At 42.8% G+C, this 23,966-nt stretch overlaps 1 protein-coding gene across 1 annotated transcript in view; it reads left to right on the top strand.

The window, feature by feature from the left end:
- The window catches only part of LOC141963000 (uncharacterized), a 202,978-nt gene that overhangs the window by 131,572 nt on the left and 47,440 nt on the right, over nucleotides 1-23,966 (top strand). Inside the window, exons 7-13 of the mRNA XM_074911850.1 lie at nucleotides 6,798-6,923; nucleotides 12,423-12,545; nucleotides 15,184-15,306; nucleotides 17,902-18,039; nucleotides 20,098-20,220; nucleotides 20,802-20,924; nucleotides 21,878-22,036. Of these exons, the coding sequence (XP_074767951.1) occupies nucleotides 6,798-6,923; nucleotides 12,423-12,545; nucleotides 15,184-15,306; nucleotides 17,902-18,039; nucleotides 20,098-20,220; nucleotides 20,802-20,924; nucleotides 21,878-22,036 (915 nt within the window). The remainder of the gene's footprint in view (nucleotides 1-6,797; nucleotides 6,924-12,422; nucleotides 12,546-15,183; nucleotides 15,307-17,901; nucleotides 18,040-20,097; nucleotides 20,221-20,801; nucleotides 20,925-21,877; nucleotides 22,037-23,966) is intronic.

Raw genomic sequence — 23,966 nt, 5'->3', positions numbered from 1 at the left:
TGCAAAGGTTTGTAGACTTCCCCAGTCTGTGTTTTGCCTAATTCACAAAAGATGGTGGTACCCCTTCCAGTTAAAGTAGTTCAGAAGAATTTGGGTGTTCCCAGATTTGGGGGGTTTTTTTGAGAGCAAAGAGGTGATGGTGTCCCATGTTTCCCAATGATGCATGGTTGTGAAAAATTGTTCCGTTTTGCAGCAGGCGTCAAAGAAATAGGGGGTCTTCTGTTCCTGTGAAAATGTTTTTCTAATTCTGAGCATTTTTAATTTGTGATACATCCCCCTCCATGTTCCAGCCATGCCCTGGTCTTTTTCTGTCCCCATTACTCTTCCCATTACTTAGGTTTTTTGCCTGTTTTTTCTGAAGAGACACAAACAGCAGATAGTGAAATCTCCTTCCCACGAGTGTCTGGCAGAATGCTGCTCTTCCAGCCAAGCAATCCCAAACTGCAGGTTGTGTCTTCAGCCATGAAGGCAAAATAAAAGCTTGTGGTTGCCACCCTGAAGTTGGATTTAACCTTACAGTAGGTGACCACCTCCATCAGTCTGCCCAGACTGGGGCCCTGTAGGCTTTCCCAGGTGGTGGCATGCGCAGAGGCAGGAGGCTATCATTAACTGGGTGGAGGTGTGGGGCGATGAAGTAAAATCTCTGTGACTGTGCTACAGTGAGCAGAGCAGAAAAAATCCTCATGGGAGGTTCAAGGGCAGAGGCCAGATTTCTGAATTACTAAGATACATTTGAGAATATGGTGCTGTAGACTGGTAGCTAGAGAGGGGGCTCTAAAAAGCTAATGGAATATTTAAGTATGCTCTCAGATGTCTTCTCTAGTTTTCAGAGTGCATGAAGAGAAGAAGCCCTACTCTTTACCTCTTCAGCCTTTGCTGTATGTTGAATATTTTAGGTAAAAGAGTGGTGCAGAATTGTCTGCTTGGCTCTGTTTTACAGTTTGGTTATTAGGCACAGTGAGAAGCGTGGATGAGGTGGGTTGAAAACTCTGATCCAGGAAATTTACATGAATGTTTAGTTTGTGCTAATCATTACTTCTAGCTCACGCAGAAAGTGCCCATGTGTGTGAAGCTGGGACTTCTGAGCACTTTTCCTGAGATTCTTCTCATGCTGTGGACTGATAATTAGGGTGCTATAGATTTGTGAAAGCTCCTTGTTCCCACGGTGGTCCTGTGCCCTTTGATCCATTCCTTTATCTACACTGGTCTTTTAAAGGTTGTACTGCTTCTGTACCTCAGGGATACATCTTCATCTGCTGCAGTCCTGTCTGTAACATCTCTGTTACAACTGATACCAAATTTCTCTTGCTCAGCCAGCAAAACCCATGTTCTACTCACTGTGGCACACCCAATCAAAGGACAACGAATGAAAGCCAATAACAAAAGAAGTTGCAAATCAAGCTGATTGCCTTTTTTAAAACTAGTTTTAAAGCACCCATATTGAAGATCTTCAGTTCATGAATGCTTGCCGGCAGATGTGTTCCCCTTTCTGCCGACATTAAATATAGAGCACAGGCTGACTGCAGGTCTTATTGCAGCAAAAGCTTTGCTAATCTGAACGCTGCTAACAGTTGTACTGACACACATCTGCCGTTGGTCAGAGGAATCCCATTCCAAGAAACAGGCATTAGAAAACAGTAGGAAGAGGGTAGATATGATCCCAGAGGCTCTACTCTTTTTTTTCAGATTTGAGTGTAAGCCACTGATTTACAGGAAGTAGTTACCCTATATATGCCCATGTGAATGAGAGCACCATGGAGCTCGGCAGTTCAGCCTATGACACAATGCCCCTTTATGTGCTTGTGGAGAGGATTAGCAGCGCTGCCATTAAAAATAAACCTCATCTTTCTTAGGTTGGACTCTGACCTCTGAAACAAGACACACAGAGTTAATTCTGCATGTTGTTTAAAATGTAATAATATATACACGTATACTGTCCTTGTGTTGCATTTAAATCAGTACAAAAGTCAAGTTGTTGAATTCTACAAAAAGGTTAAAAATATTCAGTCATTTGGGAAGAAGAAAAGGATGTCATTTGTTTACATTTTTGAGCCTGATTTTAGGTAACATGAGAAGAACAGTCGGTATGGTGAGACCACATCTGCAGAATAAGTTCACTCACAGTTTGGTCATTGTCTCGGTTCTTGCACAAAATCCCTTGGTTGTGCTTAACATCAGCCAAATATGTCATCAGTCATTTCTGGTATTATCACAGCAATAAATTTACTGATGGAACTAGAACACAAGATGTACCAGTGCTCAAGCTGTGGGAATAATGTTTTTTATTTAAAGAACTTACCCTTTTAGGTTTGTTGGGTTTACCACATACAGAGACTTCCAGTGTTTTAGTAATTAATTGCAATTAAAAAGCCTCAATCTTTTCTTGATTATCTTAGTTGGAGAAAGAATGGGTAAAGAAACACTAGTGTGAGAGAAAAAAAACAACGTGAAAGCAGAGTGGTTCATATTTAACTAGAAACACTAGTAGTTTTCTGTGAATTAAAAGAGAGAAATTCACATCTCTCTGATCAGATCTGACCAGGGAAGACCCAGAAGTGAAAGATATGATGTTTGAATCACATTACTTTCTCTTGAATAGTCTAATTTTCAGCTATGGTGGAGAGGGAATTTTATATGAAAAAGGACTAGAGTGGCTTTGGGGGTGAAAAGAGCGAGAGAACTGAATGATAAATGCAAAAAGCAGAAAAGTAGATATTGTGGCAATTGAATGAATTTACCTGTGTAATACGTAAAACCTTCTGTGGTCATAGAGTAGTAAAGTTTTCTCATGGCACAAATAATCAGGAAGTTCAGTTTGGAGTTGTCCTAGCTATGAACATTATCAGAAAGTGAGTTTTCATTTCACAAATATAAGTATTCACAAGAAGTTATTAAAAATACTTAACACAATGTTCAGTTCTCTTTGCAGTATCTCAGAAATTATCAAGGAGAAACAGAAATAAATCCTAAAATGAGAGACAGGACTAAGTTTCAGAGAGAACTGCTATCATGATAATGGATATACACAATACTGAGAGGAGGATATTGGGTTCTGTTACAGCTGTTTAGACAAGACACCAAAATAAATGGATATAATAAGCTCTCATGCATCGGAGCATGAGACAGTTACTAATTGATGAGGACAGAGAGAAGCATTTCATATAAACCAGTAACTCAGGAGTGCCTAGCATTGGGATTTGGGCACTGACTGCTTGCACTGACCGTAGAGGATGGAGAGTTTTCCTCTTCTGCTGCACCACTTTATACATTCAGTTTTGAGCACTCATCCACTCAAGAAGTAAACCCAGTAATACACCTCTCTTTTGACCTAGCACAGCTAAGCAGAACACCTGGCATTTCAAATACGGCTTGCATTAGCCATAATAATTCTAGATATTTTAGAAGATGTAACAATCTCTCCCACAGAATAAGAATAAAAAGGGGCTTCGTTCTGGAAATGATCTGTTTATGGAAAGTGAGTGTCTCAGCTGCAGAAATAAGAAACAAACATCCCTTTAGACAGGCTTTTCAGATGAACCCAACCCAGATTTCTGTTATATTTATTCTCTCCACATCTTCTCTTTTTTTTTTTGGCAACCCTATGTTTCTGGGAGCAAAAAGTGCCAAAATCACTTGAGGGGAAGCAGATTTTGCAGCCTAGATGGCTTGGATGTCTCCCATACATAAGGAGGTGGATCTATCTTCTTATAAGATACTCAGCCTGCATCTGAAGAATCAGAAACCCGGGATAAGCTACTTTCTCTTGTGATTGCATGGAAAATTACCGAACTTCTGTCACCAGCTCTTTCCAGTGAGTTCAGTCCTCCTACCACATCATCACAGTGTGTCTGGGATCCTGACTAACTGCTGGTGGTCCGTCCCTCCACTGTTCGTATGAGCCTCAAAATGCATGGTTTGAAGAAATCTGTTTGTTGTTTGTCATTCCTCTTGCTCTCATTAGAAACTTATGCTCGTACTCTAAGGCAAACAAATGGATTGCCTTGTTCAGTGACAAATAGTGTGTGAAAGTCAAACACTTTCTTCTTGAATCTTTTGATAATCTCTGCTACTTTGTACCATGCCAAAATACCATCTTTTTCAATGCTCCTTTTCTTTCTTAGCTTTTTGGTCCTACAAATTTTACTCAATATTGACTTCATTTTTAGATATATGTGCCAGACTGAACATTCACTCCAAATTAGGTAATTAAAATAACCAAAGGTAACACTGTATGATTTTGTTTTGTTTTGTTTTTAATGCCTTGATTATGTAAATGTAATGAATTTAATTTCATTAAAGTTTAACTGGCTAGTGTTTGGAAAGCAAAAACTCAGAGAATGTGTTTATTGTAGTATTAGGCTGTGGTTTTGGACTGTTGTAAATTCATTGTCTTCACTGAGATTTATTTTTGTTTGAACTTCTGGAAGTGAAACCAGAGGTCGGTCTATAGACCCCGATTCATCTTTTGTGCCAGCTGTTCTCTTTGATGTCCACCTTATGTAGAAAAGCTGTTGAGATGCAGGTTTTCATGGAGATTTTCACACACTAAAGCTCTTAATAGAAGAAGTAACAAAGAAAATATCTCTTTAAATCTCTAATCTTTGTTTTTCCACATAAGTAAATGCACGGTATGTCTGAAGTTACATTTTATCATTGATAAGGTTGGATTTAATGTGGTGGAAAAGACAGCATGTTCTAACCCCATGGTTGCTATGTAGACATCTAACTATGGCTTCACCCTCAGGTTTTTTGTATAAATATGACCATTCTTATCAAAAGTAATGAGTTGAGAAATGTATATTTCTCAACCGTTGGCAGATCCTTGTCTTTCCTGCATGATGCCTGTCACCAACGTCCCCCTTGCTGTGATGCTGCCTCCCTCGCTCAGCATTGTCAGGCAAATTGCCGGGGCTGGGCCGGTACCGCTGTGCCTGCCAGGACTCTGTAGCAGGGCTGATTTTCTACCAGACTTCAAGAACACATCTCTGGAAGCAGAGGGCACGCTGTATTTCCACGTGAACCCTGTGCACGTTCTCAGCCCTCCAGCCGCAAGCCCCTTTACAAGAGGTAGAATTAGAGTCATGACATGTCAAGTCTCTCCCTTTTTCTGATCAAAGATGCGTTGCCGGCGCCTGGCAGCACACACAAGCACAATTCATCCTGTTCCTTCCCTGGCGGCTCTTCTCCTCCAGTCTGGCACCTCCTCTCACGTAGCCCGCGCGGTGCCATGGCAGCCGGCGTGACAAACCTGGCCAGGGCTGCTCCGGAGCGATCCCCCGCTCCCTGGGGAGCCCCGTGCCAGGCCACGCTGCGCAGCCCTGCCAGTGCAAGCTCTCGGCACAGGAGTTCACGCCCAGCCCCTTCTGGCTTCGAAACCTCCAGAATTCTCCGTGTGGCAGGTTGCTTCTTATCTCCCCTTACATCCAAATTGGCTCACGCCCAGAAAAGGAGGGAGAAAATGACACTTTTAAAAATCGAGATGTATATTCTGTCACTTGGAGCCAATCTAAGGCGTTTTTCATCTTCTGAAATATTTTCATCTTATTTGAATATTCTTGCTGAAAAACAGGTCTTTGGATACAAATGTGAAGCAAGCAGGAAGCTTTGAGTGTATCAGGTCTGCTGTCTCCTGTGTAGACCTCGAGCTGCTTTCAAGTTACATTGCAACCAAGCAGGAGGTTTGCAGATGCAGGTGGAGATCAGAAGCTCGGATCAGGTCCAGTGTGCAGTGAGGCATCTCCCATGTATGCATCCATGATAATGTAGAAATTTCCTTTTCCTTTTGTCTTTTTAACACATACTTGACTGCACAAACTAAGTATTTGCTTATTGGTAGCATAGGGTGACATGCATCCTACAACAACTTTTGTTGCTCATGCTTTAATGCCTCTTGCAGATAAATGAATTAATATGAATATTCCTACAAATAAATATCGAAAGCTCTTTGCTGACTTCATTTGGTCCAGTTACATGCCTTTCATGGAGGACCAAATATTCTTTCCAGCTACTCATGGAGAACATAGTACATCCCTGCTGTTAACATATATATAGATGCAGTCATGCACATGCTCGCACTTACATACATATAGCACAATAACAGGTTCAAACTATCTATCTTATTTTTATATGCAGCGTGTGAATAGGCGTGGGTGTGTGTTAATGTATTTTGGCAGGAGGAGAAATGTTTCTCCAGAGGCCGGGGATATATGTTGAACAAAAAAGAATATTAATTTGTCTGGGTAAGAGAAGAAGCCTTTTTAGAGATGTACTAAAGAGCCTCTTGTTCCTTGTGGTTTACTTTGTAAGTCTGTCCTGTGGAGCTTGTGACTCCTGTCATTTGCAGCTTCCTATGCATGAGGCTGAGGAAATCAGCCTGAAAGACAAGTATTATTATTTTTTTAATCAATCATAACAGGGACAGAAAAAAACCACAAAAAAACACACAAATGGGCAAGTGCAATTAGGACTGCTCTTTTTTTTTTCCTCCTTACCTCAGTGGATTCTCGAGTGCTTTGTTGCTGTCAGATCAAAGGGTGGCTGTACTTCAGTCAGTATTACAGTTCTTAGATCTCACCTGCCTCTTGCTGGAATCATGGGCTTTTGCTGACGTGGGACGCTGTGTCAAACAAGCACCATAAATGCAAGGGAGAGTAATCACGCAGGGGATGGGGACAAGTGCATTTATGAAAGCCGTTCAGTGAGCTTTGCGTATTTTTACTGTCATTTATGTATTTAAAATAGGAAATAAGTTTCTTGAGTTGCTGACATGCATTCCTTCAATGTTTCCTTGGCTCCAGCTATCAATTCCTGCAGTGTTAACAAGGGGGGCTGCGAGCAGGAGTGTGTTCAGCTCAGTGAAGACCACTACAAGTGCCAGTGCCAGTCGGGCTACCAGCTGAAAAGGGATGGCAAATCCTGTGAAGGTGAGTCCTACATTACCTGCCTGGAGACACACATTAAAGGCAGTTTAAAATGACCCCAGAATAGTGCTTTGGGTCACTGTATTTATTTGTATTTCACTCTGGTTGCCAAAAGCAGCTTTAGATTCACTTATTAATAGGATTAAAATGACACATGTTTGAGGAGTGAAGTTCACGCTGGTTCACAACTTCAAACAAGGTTTTGGCCTCTGGTTGTTTGTTGCACACTGATGATGATGACATAGGTTAGGAACTTAATCATGGTTTAATTCTAACACTTTATTACCCATCAAGTTCTATATAGACTTGGCCTGTATGCTACATTTTATTCTACATAAAGCCTTTTCTTTATCTGCTTTTGGCTTATGTTGCTCGTAATGGCAGTCTGATTCATTCATCCTCCCCTTCAGGTTTCTAAGTAAGCACTCTCAAAAGCAGAATAGAAATGCTACCTTTGGATTTGATTGTTGTGGTGGGTTTTTTTTTTTCTCATATAGCTTAACATATTCATCAGTTTTTAAGGCAAACCCCCCTTTCCCCAACACAAGCGCACACACATGGTACCCTTGAATATGCCAGAGACAGATAGGGCCAAATTTATGGATTTATTGCGCTAAAATTCCTGTCACAAAACCGTTTCCATATGGCTCCTCTTCTGCTCGGAGATTTTATATGCTGTGTATAAAGTGTAAGTAAATCCTGCTGTTCAGTTTGCTTCCAACTCATGCTGTGTGCGACGAGTGCTTGGCCTTCGCTTTTGGCCTCTCCGAGTCCTGCCCTCGGCAGAGACTCACGTGCTGTACTTCAGCAAGCACCCGCAGCCAACTTGCCTCTCCTCCAGCTTCTCATGGGGTGGCCACGTTTTGTCCCTGATATTGTCAGAAAGAGTCAGAAAAGGAGAGTGTTAGCGGGGACAGGACATCAGAGACCTTCCTCTGCTCTTCTCCAGCCCATTCCCAAACCTCTCGTGGGTCCTCTGCTGCCTCTGGCACTCGAGATGTCCTTGGTCAAGCCAACTGGGCATGAGAACCCTTGCATGAAACTTTTTGTTGGTTTTATGGTTTTGTGGTGCAACAGAGGTTGGATTGCCAGGATCTGAGTGTGGCAATGCCTGGTCGGGTGGGAGTTGTCCCTTGGGTGGTCATGGAGCAGTTCAAACATCCGTGTGCTGCTTCATGCTCTATCTCAGTTGCCAGACACTGGTTCAGCTCAGCAGCAGAATGGGCAGGCTCGGTTCCCTAATTGGTGAGGTTTTGCCACTGCATAGGCAGCTGTGCCACTGACTACCTCGCATCATGGGGCTGATGAGGGTCAGCCACCCACCAAAGGCAGCACTTCGTCACCAGTCAGTAATTACTGAACAGTGGAGAAGGGGCAAGGTCAGCTTTGTCTGCAGTTGAGACCTTATCAGGAGTTCACATGTATGTCTGGTGACCGTGTTTAGGGTGGTGTAAATCAAAATATAGCAGCGCAATCCCCCCAGCAAGACAGCTGTGGTCAGAGGAAGGAGAATCTGTCTTGCAAGGGCAGCTGAGCTGGCAAAATGAAGACTGAGTAGGATGCTTGTCTCCCATAAATACCTTGGCACATAAACGCCTGGGAGAGAAAAGTGCTAGTTAAGCCAATGGACAAGATTTTTACAGGAACAAATGAGCATAAAGTGGCCATGAATACATTTGGGTTAGCAATTAGAGATGTTATAAGTAGAAAAGGTGGGAGGAGGTGAGCCTGACTGCTTTTAATTTCCAACCAGGAAGGATGGCAGCTGTAGTTCTAGTTTGGACAGAGAAACTGTAGCATCATGAGGGTATTTACTACAGCAGGGGTAGCTGTGTTGCAGGTTGTGCAATCATCCTTGCTGACTCCTTGGGAGCTAATGCTGCACCCTAGAGCCCTGAAAGGCTGTACAGAAACACCCAAGCCTAGCAGTGTGGTATAGCCTTCAGTGTGAAGGCAAACGGATACTGTGGAGTGGTGTGGCATCAGGTGAAGCAGTGAATGAGCTGCTCCAGGGATCAGACATGTATGGATGTGGTCAGCAGTGGTTGTGATCCTTGTATAAGAGGGTGGGCTATACAGGAGGTGTTATCCATTGGGTTATCCAGGGGTGGCAAGAACAATTACCTTTCTCAAGCCACTTTGAGTTCTCCTTCTATAAGTCAATGCTATTTCCAGCCCTAACTTTCCCTGCTATGAGAAGGAAATTTTACTCTTTAACACTTTATATTTTTTCCAGTGTAAAGTCATGGTAGCCGTGAGCAAGAAAATTAACTTGATAAGGCCCAATTCTCTTTCTTTAGGTGCTCTAGAGGTCATGGCAGATAGGAGGAGAGACTCTGTTCTTTACACCTTGCAGTGAAGGTCTGAAAGGTCCACAGCCCATGCCAAGACCATATTGACACTTCACCAAGAACGTTTCTGCCATCCCACATCAGTGCATCACCATGAGTTTTTCAGATGAGTTTCCTGGGTGTCCTGGGACATCTAGAAAATGAAACAGTTTGAGTCAATTTTTTGCCAGTGTTTAACAGCTTGGAATAGAGCTTCATAGGATGGAGTCTGTTATTTACTGAAGTTATTAAGTCAAACAGTAAGAGCCAAATGTGTAGGAAAAAAAACCTACTAATGAGTTATTTTTAGCTTTTCCTGAAACCTGACTGTAACAGGAAGGAACAGATATATCAGTGGAAAATAAGTCAATCAGTGGTTGCCTTATGTCCTGAAGATCTTTCCTTTACAATCTTATCTTGTCTAAGGATTTGCAAGGCTGCTATCTTTATTCAAATTACTATGTTTTACTAACATCTACCCTATAATTTGTTGTTTGCTTGTTGTCATGTCACAGAGTATTACCAGTTCTGCTCTATGCTGTAATCATTCTCAAATTAAAGCTTTAGATGCTCCGAAAGCCTTTATAATATGCAGGTTTAACACATGCTGTTTGATACTGATTTCATTTAATTTAACCAAATAGAAAAAGAATCACCAAATAACTCAGTATTTCATATCGGCAAAGAACAAGTTCTTGCTTGAAGCTAAATCCTTTGTAGACTGCAAATTGTCAAAATGCAGAGCCAAGTTGTCAGCCTTGAAAGTGTCACGTAGGATGAAGTGCTGCTGTCCCTTGGAAACTTATTTGCAACCTATCGTGTTGAAAGTCCAACAGAAAATTTCAGTTTTACATCCTTAACAATGACTATTTTATTTTTTTTTTAAATACTGTCAGGTTAAACTCTCAGCCTGAAGACTTGAATGGTTATGTTCTTGAGATGGCAGGAGATGAAATAAGGGAATCTGAAGGTGTTCTGGGGCAACATCCTTCTTTGCCAAATGGTGTCACAAAATGCCACTGACTACACAGAAAAGTGAAAATTGGAAGAAATTAAAAAACCCATCTGTGGTGGGTTGACTCTGGTAGGATACATGGTGCCCACCAAGGCTGCTCAGTCACTCCCCTCCTCAGTTAGGCAGGTTAAAGAAGATATAGCAAAAGCTCATGGATCGAAATAAGGTCAGAAAAATATCACTCACCAATTACCATCATGGGCAAAACAGACTCGACTTTGGGAAATAATTTTAATTTATTAGCAATCAAATCAAAGTAGGATAATGAGAATAAAAACAAATTTTAGAAACACCTTCCCCCCACCCCTCCCTTCTCCCCAGGCTCAGCTTCACCCCCCATTTCTCTCCCTCCTCCCCGCCAGCGGCGCAGGGGGACGGGGAATGGGGGCTGTGGTCAGTTCATCACCCCTCGTCTCTGCTGCTCCTTCCCCCTCAGGGGAGGACTCCTCACCCTCTGCCCCTGCCCCAGCGGGGGCTTCCCACGGGGTCACGGCCTCCTTGGGGCACATCCCCCTGCTCCGGCGTGGGGTCCCCCCGGGCTGCAGGTGGGTCTCTGCTCCCCCGTGGCCTCCCTGGGTGCAGGCACAGCTGCCTCCCCATGGGCTGCCCCTGGGCTGCAGGGGAACTGACCCTGGCATCTGCGGAGTTGTTTCTCTCACATATTCTCACTCCTCTCTCCAGCTGCAGTTGCCCTTGCAGAGTTTTTTTCCCCTGTTCTTAGGCATGTTAACCCAGAGGTGTTACCAGCGCTGCTGATGGGCTCGGCCTTGGCCAGGGCTGGGTCCATCTTGGAGCCGCCTGGCCTTGGCCCCATCGGACATGGAGAAGCTTCTGGCACCTTCTCACAGAAGCAACCCCTGTAGCCCCTCTGCTACCAAACCCTTCCCACGCAAACCCAATACACCACCCCATATTTAATTGTATCTATACAAAATGGAGGTCTTTCTCTCCTACTCCCTTCTCTTGCACAGCTATATATCTGTGTGCAGTTAGCCACTGGAAGAGCAAAGCACCAAGATCTAGAGGGAAACACCTTCAACCCTTCCCCAGAGTTACTGAAAGCCTAACTCCAGTGCCAGTGCTGTTGAACTGATCTTGACTTTCTTCCTACTGCCCTGATAGAAGTTGGCTTGTAGAGAGCTTGAAGTGACCGGTGAAGGAGATGTTGGGCTGGAGGCGAGTGAGGAATTCTGGTAGTGTGTCTCAAACTGAACAATAATTAGTAAAATGCTAAAGCTGAATTAGAGCTTCAATTGTACAGAAATCGGCTTAACTTTTAAAAAGTGAAACTAAGCAGAACTCCAGAGGACACAGTGCCAAAGGTGTCCACTGAGTTTACCTATGTAATGTTATTTGCCAGCATGACAGTGTAGCTAGTACTCTGAACTGAAACCTCAACCTTGTACAGGATATCAGATTTTGGTACAAAAACTCTTGTCTCTTAACAGACCTTTCCAAACAGTCCCAGTAGATCTACTTTGACGTGTGCAAAGTCTTTGTTTGGGCAAATACATCAGCATGCTTCCAGCAGGTAAGTGTTCCAGAAATAAACCCATAAAACACAGTGAAATCTTTGAGGTGGAGACTTCTGCACACAATTTATAAATAGTGTTTCTAAGTACTTGCCACTTAGCGTGGCTTATCCTTGAAATGGTATGTTATTGTTCATAAAAATAAAAATATCTTGATGTACAACATGAATGGCATATGTTTTTAGACTGAAGGAGGTCTTCTGGGGCTCTTCAGCATTTATTTCCTCCAGAGACTTTTAAATACACATTGTTCCATGGTGAACTCCACCGTTGTATGTGTTTATGGGTTCACGCATACTGGAGTGCTAATTGCTATTGTTTAGAGCAGCTCTTGAAATATGCTCAGTTACAGTGAAATAAGAATAAAATGTACTTTTCTTGTCCTACTTCCAAGAGCCCAGCTTCCCACTCTTTAAAGCGTCGTAGCCATACAGCAACAGAGAAAACAGCATAGAGAAAAACAACAGATTTACTATACACCAAATTTTATCTTTTTTTTGTTTTTCCCAGTCTAATCTCTTACAGCTATAGTAATCTTCATTGTTAGTTGTAATGATGGCAGGTAAGATCATTTTCAGGCAAAAACGCGACCTTTAAGTTGACAGTCTGCTCTAATTGGTTTCAGTGATAGACCCCTGCACAAGTGGAAATGAAGGATGCTCACAAATCTGTCAAAATGAGAGAGGAATTGCTAAATGCAGGTGTCATGCAGGGCATTATCTTTCTGCAGACAAAAAGTCCTGTTTAGGTAAGAAACTATGGACTATTTGCTGGCAAGAAAGATATTAATCAACACTCTGGCTTACTGAGCTTTGAATGGAAAGGAATATTTTATACAGATATATGTATGCATTTTGAAACAACATTTCTCTCTGTAATATTTATTTCAGCCAGTAGTCTCGAAGGACCATTTTAGTAATGGCAATTACTCTGTGGTCTCTTAAATCATGCTTTCTAGCAACTGGAGTGTTATTTTTGTAGGGTCCCTTTAAAATAATGCCCCAGATACAGCTCCTGGAAAACTGGTTCAAGTAACACTCTGAACCAGGTCACTGAAAACCTATTTGGAATTCAAAGGGCTTTTTAGCTGGAGAACTGTTTCCATATTAATAGAGAAACTACTGTGAAGGAAGAAATCATGAAGTGTAAGATTTCCAAAGAGAGGAGCTCAAAAAGTTGAATTCCAAAGTCTTGTATTTAGTCTGGGATTTTCAAAAGGATCTAAAGCATTTCTGACCCCAAATGTGGGGGAATTAGAGATCAAAATGGCTGCTTTTCTCTTTCAATATGAAGCTTGGATGCTAGATGGTTTTGTGAAGTAGAAAGCACTCGTGGACTTCATGGTGCACAGATTTTTAACAGCCTTGTCAGCATCAGGGTACATAATCAAACACTTAATTTTAAACTCCTTTTGAAAACTTAGCCAAAATTTTGCCAATGTTTTAAATTGTTGTCTTATGTATAGAGTGTGCCGAGTGCTTTGCAAAATACTTTCTACCCCGAGTATTTTACTCAGTTGCCTGTTGCCTGTAAGCCCTTCTGCAGGTAGGATTGCACACCTCAGTGATTCCCCCTGTCTTACCGGGATTACTCATGAGTAGTGTTACTGAACAAGCAAAGTATTTTTTAGTGTAGAAACTTCACTGATGATTCATAGATGGAAACAGCAGTGGGTTTAATACTAGGGTTAGCATGCTACTTGTTTTATCTTGGATACATGTTGACAATTCTGTTAATTTATGTGTAAGCTACAGCACTAGGTAACTTGCAATGTTATATATTGGCACAAATTTTCTTCCCAACCTCATGGCAACAGTCTTTTGAATCATTAAGCATCATGTCTTACCATGAATATGCAATTATTGTTTTTTCTCCTGGGAATTATTTGATATCTTTTGCAAAATTCAAGCTGGTATTTGACTCTTTGGAAACCAAGCTAGAAGGAAACAGAGGGCAACTAAAATGTCATACTTTAGCTATTAGCTGTATTTACAAGATAGGAAAAAAAACATGTGTAGGATGGTGGCTGTGCTTTAGTTTTCCAACTTTTATTCTTCTATTTGAAAAAGGAAAAAAAAAAATAGAACATTTAGAGAGTTTGCTGATATATTCTACTTGCAAAGTGACAATTAATTACAGAAAAAGGAGAAATAACCCATTTTATTCTAAACAGCAGCGACTCACATTGCTGCTTCAGAGAAGCTGTCATTTATCCTGAAATTTTCATGAGTCGGTGTGTGGTGTTTGCACTGCCTGGGGCCTCTTTTTGCAAGTAGGCTGATTGCATTTGTAAAGCTACTTGTGTTCAAGTAGAAGGGGCCATGAGCACGGCAGTGGTTACAGCACATACAGAGGAAAAAGGCCCTGTTAGAAAGTGGTTTGCTGTGATAGAAGGTGAGGAGCTTCACACCAGACTCTCCTGTGTGTGAGAGACTGACCCAGGATCATTGTGATGAATAATCTGTATTTTGCAAGCGAAATGTCGGAACAAGAGAAGGGAGCAGGAGGTAGGTTAGGGGTTTGCCATGGGTAAGATAATGACAGTCTTTGCAAGGAGGCTGGTGTTTTCTGCAGCTGTGCTCAACACCAGCAGTATTTGGTGTAAGCTTTTGTTGTTGTTTTTCCCCAAGTGTTATTCCTGAATAATATTTTCATGCTCTTCCACTAAGTTTTTAGAAAGATGGATGTCTTTGGTGACATTTAACTCCAAAGTACAGACTAGCGAGCATAAAGCTAAGGAACAGACTGCTTGGCAGAGGACTGGGTGAAGAACAGTCTCCCCACCTACAGCTCTTCACCTTTTTTCTTTTCTCAGAGGTGGGGTGAAACTCCTCTGATTAAAGTAGGTGCCTCCCTGCTCCAAGAAGAAGCTTCAAGGTTCAGGGATGTGACAGAGATCTGTCTCCATTGTAGGTGCTGAAACTCAGCCACCACTTAATCCAAATCATTTGACATTCAGAAAATATTCTGCTATTTCCTGCTCCATTAATTTAAACATAATGGCACTGAGGACCTGGTAGTAATTCTAGGGTACTGGGAGGTAGGACTTTTTTCCAAGTTCTTTGTGTGTTTTCTTTTGCCACTGCTCTTGTTACAGGAATAATAAACACACTCCTTTGGCTGATGCTGTGAATATAATGTTTGATATTGTAAATATTCACATTGAGAGGTTCAAGGCCAGCAGTGTTTAGGAAAAAAAGATTATTCTGGAGAATAATGCTGTGGTTTCAGCGTTCCTGGATTCCTCAGATGCTATAATTTGTACACTAACATCAAGATGCTCTTTTCAGTGGACAGTTGAAAATGCAGCCGCGTGTGTGTAGAGCAGTATTATTTTTTGTTTTAATATCGAAATGAATGTCTCTGCCTTTCTCTCTGCTTCATAGACATTGATGAGTGTGCAGAAGGGAGAGCCAGGTGTGCTCATCGTTGTGTGAACACTCTGGGATCCTTCACCTGTGTCTGTAATCCTGGCTTCGAGCTGGGGGCTGATGGAAAGCAGTGCTACCGTAAGTGACACTTTTACAGCTACGCATTTCAGCCTATCTTATCTGCAAACTGCTATGCTTCATTTTTAATTCACTTGGATTAGCACTCCCAGCAAAATAAATGTATGCAAAAGCTCAAGCTTAATACTATTTTCTTCATCTTCTGCTACTGCTGGTTTTGCAGTTTGATACGTTCCTAAGCCTCTGTTCACAGACGTTAATTATTGCATTTCAAAGAGCAAATAGCCCTGTTGGTTTATCTTCAGAGTCTGGTGAATTCTATTCCAGAGTGACCAAAATATTGCTATTCTATGAAATGTATTAATTCCTGCCCTCTTCTTCCCAATCTTTTTATCTGCTGGATCTGATGATAAAGAAAACCAATGTGATGTTCTGCTCTTGTCTTTATCTGTCTAAATTTGCTTATGTTTCTCCTGAGATTATTGACACGGTTAAGTAGATACTTAAAAAAAAAAAAAAATGGAAAAAAGCAAGATTTGGGATGAAAAAAAATACTTGAGCAACTAAAATTTCCAAAACTGAAATGATGCCGAGCCCTGTTGTCTTCCTTCATGTACTTCTTGCCAGCAGGGTTTCTTAATCAATGCTACTTTTCTTGAGAAGGGGACTGACTCCCAGCATGGTTAGTTGATCAGTGATCCCTGGGCTATCCTTGAGGGCATATTTAGATTAATAAAGGAGGTGATGTGGAAGGGTTGGTGTTATTATGGACCTAACGTAAGCTCACTGGAATGCACACAAAGGCATGGCCTGTTTTAGCGAAGAGGTGGGCAAAGATCATTCAATCTAATAATACTGTGCAAGAACTTTCAGCAGAATTTCCTTAGGAAAATGTGCTGCATGCCAGAGAATGAATGCTTTCTTTAAGAATGTGTGTGTGTAAGAAATACTTAATAAAGATGAAAATCAGTTTCAAATCATTAACATACATTAAAAACAAAAAGCAATTATGTGAGAGACATCCTGGAGAATTATTTCATAGGTGATGGGGAACTGTGAGTAGTGCAATGGGAGAGGAAATGCAATTAATATATAGACACAAAATGATCTGTTATGGGGATAAAAAGGTGGTTTAGACCACTTAGATTTCATTGTGATTTTCTGATAATATTTTTTCTTGATGTTCAGCAAGTCTCAGGGGATGGTGATTCTCTGTGCCTTATGTACAATATTACAGAGCAAACACTAAAAATAAAAACATCCTGCATATATTTATGATCAGGATTATCCCACTGTTTGAGCAATTTACAATCTTTGTTTATTCTTTCATTTCCCAGTGGCATGGGGAAGAGCTGTTATTCCAGTTTTGCTGATGAAGAACTGAGACAAAGTAAATGATGAAGATAATACATTAAAGTCAGATTCTGCATTTGGTCGGCTGGGTTTCCTAAATCCCAGTTTAACACACTGGACAGGAGGCTAGATTTCTTCTCCCTGGTGCAAATAATCATACCATACATGAGATGTAGCCCTCAATATATGTTGTCCTAATTTATACCCGCTTCCAGCTAGACTTGCATTTCTTGTTGGCAGGCAGGTTGCTCTCTGGGGGCACAGAAAGGGGTAGGATCAGAGTCCATGAACCATGGCAGCGGGGAAATCCATCCTTCTGTAACAGATCTGATGCCCACTGTGCTGGGATGGGATGTTTCGGGAAGTACAGTGGTTCCTTGAGGGGAGGGTGTTTCTGAGTTCTACATAGTATGGGAAATTGATTCCTCTCTAAATAGCTCTGTAACAAGACAATCCAGCTAATTCTTCAAGAGAAACTTTATAACTGAGCGTATAGTTTCTTTTCATCCTGAAGAAATCATCTAATGAAGTACCTGGGTGGGAATGAGGTGGCCAGACGTTCCCTTTCCTATATGAGCATTTCCACTGGATCTGGCCAAAATGGTGTGGGGACTGTCCAGTGCAACCAAGTGCAGGAGGACAGGGTGGTCTGTCAGGGCAAAGGGGGCTGGCAATGGCATCATACCACCACCCGGTATTAATTTTAGGGGCACAAAGTCTCAGCAGAGGAGCTGCCACATGCCCGCTTGAAGGATGTCCAAGGGCCAGAATCTGCTGATTGTTTTGCTTTGCTGTTAGGTGTCAGGCTCACCAGCAGGACTTAAAACTATGAAGGTTTTAAGGCATTTGTGTTTGCTGAATGTTTCAGAATGCAACTCTTTTGCATAAGCACACAAAACTAAAAGCTACTCTTTGGAAAACAAGCAGTGTGGGCTGACCTGGACCACCTGGGTTCCTCAGATGGTTCCTTTCCTCCTCTAGAGCAAGGGCAGAATTTGCCATTGCATTCAGAACGCAAATCTCAGGAAACCTGTAACATTCTTATAGCAGGCAGACTGGTGAAACAGTGAGCCAGCTTCATGCTACCAAAGTTAAGAGCATCCACTGTTATGACACAAGGAGACAAATACTCAGAGTTCAGTGACTCCAAAACGTGCTGCTCTTGGGTGTGTGTGGGAGCTGAGTTTACATTTTCTGCTACAGCAGACGGCTTATGGATGCTTTTTTACAGAAGGCTTATTCTCCAGTGACTCTCCCCCTGTGCTTGCTTTTTAACATCCTTTTGATTTATTTCTCCACAAGGCATCGAAATGGAAATTGTTGATAGCTGCCAGGACAGCAACGGCGGCTGCTCTCACCACTGCGAGCACACAACTGCGGGGCCACGCTGCTCCTGCGACGATGGCTATCGCCTCGATTTTGATGGCAAAACGTGTGCAGGTAATTCATGGCAAATGCTGCGTCTCCGCGGGAGGAGGGAGGAGGGGTGGTGGGTCTCTCTGCAAGGGCAGCCTGCGGGAGAGCTGTCACTCAAGTAAATACCTTCCCATCCCCTTCCCTTCTTCTACAAGTTTTAATTAATATCATCCTCTGGCGCTTCCTCAGCCACTGCTCCAGCTTGCCTTGCTCTGCATGTTTGCAGGGATTATTAATTAACAAGGGGAAGGAGTTCTGCCTCCCAAATGGAAGATGACATGTTGGTGCATCTCCAGTTGCTGTGGCCATATCTGCCCAGTCCAAGCATCACTTGTCTGAATTTTTTCTCTTCCCTTCCTCAGTTGGGTTGGCTCTGGCTGGGAGCAGTAGCACTGCTGTTCTGAAGTGCTTCATGTGCAAACTCGACTTTGTGTTATGAAAGTTGCTGTATTTCCATCAGATTTGCTCAGTGATGAGATTGCACTTCTGGCTGTGAGAAATCTCACTTAGGAAGCGAAAGCAATAGAGTTAGATTTGTTTTTATTTCAAGAGAAGAGCTTAAAAATTCCTTCATGTTTTAAATGATTTTACGATGTGATTTTTTTGTGTTGTTGTTGTTTGTGGCTTTTGCTATGCAAACTGTATCTTATTCTGGTTTAGGCATGCTGTCACTATGCCATTAAAATTTCAAAGAATAGCCAAGAAGAGGGGGGAAAAAAAGAGCAGGCATCACAGAGTGGTATGGTAAGATGTGAGGAGAGGTAGAGAGCAGGAGCTCTGGTGAATGTGAGAGGCATTACAGACAAGAGTCTTGCAACAAAAAAAGCCAAGTGCAGAAGAGAGGAAGGAGCAGGGGAGGAGGGAAACACTGAGGTCTGCAGGGCAGTTGATGCTGGAGCTTAAAAAGGAAAAGAAAAGAAGGTCAGGGAGGCAGACTTGGACCCAGAACCTCACAGGGATGGGGTGGGTTACACAGTCTTGTTTGTGCACAGATTGGAGGAGGCAGAGCAGCCTCCCGCCCGTGCCCCTGCTCAGTGACCTGCTGATGGAGATTTCAGAGAGAAGCAGTTACTCTGGGAAGTGAGAGCAGAGGGGAATGGTTTGGCAAGGCTGAAGACATGAAAAGCTGCTCTTAACAGCAAAAATCTCCTTTTTCTTGGATGCACATTTCGCATTCCTGCACAGACAAGGGGCTGTTGCAAGACCCCAGAGCAAGGTGTCGTCTGACGTACTGCAGAGAAACGCGCCTTGTGACATTTCTGGAAAGCGCTCGGTGTTCAAATAACCCACATTAATCATTTTCGTGCTGACCTCCTCACCTCGATTGATTAATTACATTTTCTTTCTCCTCTTTCTCCTGTCGGTGTTTCCTAATAATGTTGGTACTCCTTCCAAGGTTAATTGAGACACTGACCTTTCTCATCTGCGGCTGCTCATCTGGGTAACGTTCAAAAGCATTTTGCAGACTCAGCATTGACAAGGTGGCCCTGGAATGGCCACCGGCCTGCTCAGCAGGCTGCAAGGGCTGAGATCAGCTGAGAGCCTGTAGAGAAAAGATAACAGCTCGATTCTCACATCTAATCACCAGAACAGCGGTGTCGACGATACCAATTTCCAGATGGACACAGGGGAATATAAGGCAGTGGGCAATTAGTTATCAAAAACTAAATTGCACCTAGCAGGTTACTTACGTGCAGCAAATGCGTTGGATCAGGGTGTTGTTTCAAGGTATTTTGCATTGAATAAGATTGAACATAAAAAACCCCAAATGGTTAAATGTAGGTTGCTGTTAAATAGATGGTATTTAGGGGCTGCTGAGACCTAGTTGTTGTCTGTTTTGTAAATCACCTCGTGGCAGATAAGACTTGTAGAAAAGATGGTTCTCCCTGGATGTGATGGCATTGGGTGCTGTGGGAGAAGGTAGAAGACAACCACTGTCAGGATTCACACTGTTTCATGCGGGTGGAGGGAGAGGAGGACCTAGAAAGACACGTGCTGAGTTGTGCAGTAGCTGCTGAGCAAAACCGTTAACAGCAGCCCGGACTGTGTCCAAGGGCTGAACGAGCTGCCCCTTCCTTGCAGAGCTGGACGAGTGCGAGACCGGAGAGTCCTGCTGCTCCCAGTTCTGCATCAACTACGCGGGTGGCTATGAGTGTGCCTGCAAAGCTGGCTTCCAGCCCAACGCCGACGGCTGCGCCTGCGACGGTCAGTGCTTTCCTACCGCTGGCTCGGTCCAAGTAAGCACAACAGCGGGAAGAAGAAATGCTGTCAAAGCTCATCCCAGGGCTTTGTGGGCATTTCCCTAATAAGACAACCCGCGACCATATGCCAGTTTTTCTAGTGAGGTTTTACAAATGGATAATTTCCACTTTGTAAGACTGGAATACAGTAATAACCCAGCATCCAGCATGGAGAAGCGGGGCTGTGGGAGACAAGCCAGCAGAGAGGAGCTTTTCCTCCTCTCTATGAACACTGTATATTGATGTGTGTTAAAGACTACTTCTGAGAAAGCAGAGCCCTCAAAATAACCAAAGGATCAACTGAGCTTAGCAGTTTAAGGCAGCTGTTTTCACTTGTGATAAAAACATAGGTGCAATAAGCTATTCCATATTGCCCTGAAATGTTTTAATACATCTAGTACTACTGAGAGATGGAGAGCCCCAAAATACTGAGAAAATCAGGTTTTCTTATGCACAGAATAATTTTTCAGATGCAGCCAGGCACAGAGTTCACTCTCAGAGCATAGGTACTTGCACCTAATCAGCATTTATATCTGTTTTTTCTAGATGTGGATGAATGTCGTCTTGATAATGGCAACTGCGACCATTTCTGTGTTAATTCTCTGGGGTCGTACGAATGTGCATGTAAGGAGGGTTACAGGCTTGGTGTTAACAGATGGTCCTGCATCGGTAAGATATTTTTACATTTTGAAAGCCATTAAAATGTTTCCCACTGATTTAAAATATGAATTCAACTGAAGTTTTCACAGATCCTGGGATTTGGGGAGCCCAACCTGAGCCATCTCTGAATGTGGCCAGGGTAGAGCTACGTGCAACACGTGGATCCCAAGTTCATCCTCAAGTAATGGGTTTGCCAGTGATTAATGGGAGATGAACACTTAAATCCCCTGGACATGTTTGAAAACCTACACCTCATGTTTTAGAAATAAATACTGGTTTGACAGTTTTCTCGTACAGCTTGATGAGGTTTAATATCCTGTGGAAAAAAGGTAGCCAGATTCTGCTTTGAACCAAGGCAAGTTTTCCACTAAAGTCAGTGGTGTGATTCTGGATTTCTGCCAGTGTAACCAGTACAGAGTTTAGCTTAGCAACTTAGTTTTATAACCAAGTTTAGCACCTGCTAAACCTTGGACGGTGTTTGATATTATAACCAACTCCAAAAAGAAAGCCAACTGATTTCCCATCATTTTAAGGCTCAGATTTTAGCTTTTCTGAAAATAAATTGGACAGCCAGCTTCACTCTATATTTGTCATCTCCAAAATGAGCTAGAGTAATGACCTTCATTAACTAAAAATAATCTCAAACTTCAAGTGAGGAAAATTAAACTCCCCATTTAATTTTTTCTTTTTTTTTGACTCTTCAGGATCAGAGTTTATTTCCAGAAGAAAGGAAAGGGAAAGGTTTCTTTTCCCCCCACCCTTTTCTCTTTTTTGGATAGCAGAAACTCTGTTTCTAAATACAGATGAGAAAATGAATCAGCTGTGACTGCTGTGCAGACTTCACAGGGGTGTAGCTGGAAAATCTACCAGCATAATAAAAAAAAAAAAAAAAAGTAAATGAGAGGAAAGTGTCAGGAAGGAAGACTCGGCGCCAGGTCCTGATGGCACGTCTGTGTGTCCAGCCCTAGGTGGGGAAGAGATGGATGTGGAGGAGGCAGCAGGGTTCGCTGGGGCTCCGGGGCTGCAGTTCAGAGGTCCCCCCCAGCTACTTCGCTACACGCTTGGTGCCTTCTACGAGGATGAACACCCACGAGGAGAGCTCACCCTGGTGCACAGGGTCGGTGAGTGAATGAATCGCTTTTACCCTCACAGCAAACTGGGGGAGTAGTCTTAGAAAGAGGATTTGGGGTGAGAGTGCTGCTGGGCTGGCTGGGAGCAGAGGAGGGATGAGCATTAATCCTGCTTTCTGCCTGTCCTCCCTGCCAGCAGGGAGGAGGCATCGCCGCACGTCCCATCCCAAATGGGACATGTTTGGGGAACAGGGAGGCTCCCTGGTCGCAGATGCTGCTGCCTGGATGTGGCAGGGGGGGCATGTGGAGGGGGGCATGGGAAAAGTGAGCAGCACAGAAAGCCAAGGGATGGGAGGTTTCTTGGAAAAACAACACATCGTATAAAGCCCCAGAGGCAACAGACAGAGAGATTCTCTTCATCCCAGGGGTGAAAGGGTTGTGTGGATCACTGCAGTACCCAAAATCCACTGAAGTTGTTCCACTGAGAACAGGCCCTTGGGAAACCTTCCCATTCTCCCAGGGCTAGGAAAAGGGGGTGTGAGGGCATCTGTGCCTGTTTACCAGCTCTTTTATAATAATTGGAGGGGTTTTGCTTAAGATATTTACATTCTTGTTTGTGGAAAAAACAACCCTCTGGAGATTCAGGTCCCTTTTGATGCTTCAGGCATGTTCTCTGGGAAAAGCACGGAATCATCCACTCGCAGCTCAGGCTGGCCAAGGGCTTGGCACAACTGCTGGCAAACAGAGCACATGAGCCCACACAGTCACAAGAGTGGGTGCAAAGCAGCTTTACACCCCACCTGGACTTTGCATGACTTCAGTTTTTCCACCTGAAGGTGAAAACTTCACCACTTAAAGAGTATTATGAGCTGAAATCCTGTGCTTGTTTTCTGATGAGTGCCGTATGTGCTGGTGGTTCACCCGGGAGAAATGAGATTTTTTATTTTTTCTATGTATGTCCTGTGATTTTTATATAAGCTCTAATTACTCATCCGAGGACTGTGCCCTACAGGCAAAAATCAGGAACTGGTCTTGGCTTTAATAAAAAATTAACTTATTTTTATGAACAAAACTGTTAAGACCTCCCAAATCTCATAGCATCCAGCCGGACTCAACGACACTGATAACCAATTGGGAAATGGATAAATGAGATAACCACAGGCAAAGTTATCAGGCCTAGAAACCACAATCAAATATTTATTGACTGTTTTTTGCATGTTTTATTTATGTTTAGCCACACAACTTTGGGTATTATCAGTCATAGCTGAGCGTCTGCACTTTTTCTAAAGCTGAGGCTTTGCAGCACGTGAGGGTTTGTAGGAAAAGGTGATGGAGGAATGAAGCTTTTAATGGTTTAGTAAGTTCTTTTACCTCACCAATGTTGATATATTCCTTATACTTTCAGACATATTTTTCTGCTGCTCTCTGTATTATAAAAATACAGCTTTAAACAATAAGCTGGTATAGATTTAATGACTTTTTAATGTAGAAACATGATGTTTTTAATGGTAATACTTCTCTGAAGTATGAATTTGTAACCTGTTCCAAGCAGGAGCACTGGCATTCTGAATGTCTCTGAAAGCTTGGCCATTTGTTCAGCTTCAGAAAAAGGAACAGTTGGGTGCTGAGACCTAGAGGAAATCTGGCCTGACACAGAAAATTACTGGTGAAAAGCAACCAGCCTGCTGGCTTACTGTTAGCTGAAATAATCTGCCAGCTCGCTTTCAGGTGTTGTTCAAAATCCCCTTCCAAAAAGCCTCCAGCCACAGCCATAAAGCCTCGAAGGCAATAAACTGACCGCATGGATAGGAACTTTATGTCACTGAGATATTTTAAGAGAGAGTAACATTTATGTTTTATGCCTTTCTCAATAGACCCCCCAAAGTGAGAACATGAGGATGCGCATGTGTGTGCTGGTATTTGGGTGCAAGGGGGAAAAGGAGGGTGGGGAAGGTGAAGGAGGAATGCTTTTTCATATTAG

This window comes from Athene noctua, chromosome 8 (genome assembly GCF_965140245.1).
Source record: "Athene noctua chromosome 8, bAthNoc1.hap1.1, whole genome shotgun sequence".
Taxonomy (NCBI): domain Eukaryota; kingdom Metazoa; phylum Chordata; class Aves; order Strigiformes; family Strigidae; genus Athene; species Athene noctua.
This window is presented reverse-complemented; position numbering and strand designations above follow the sequence as displayed.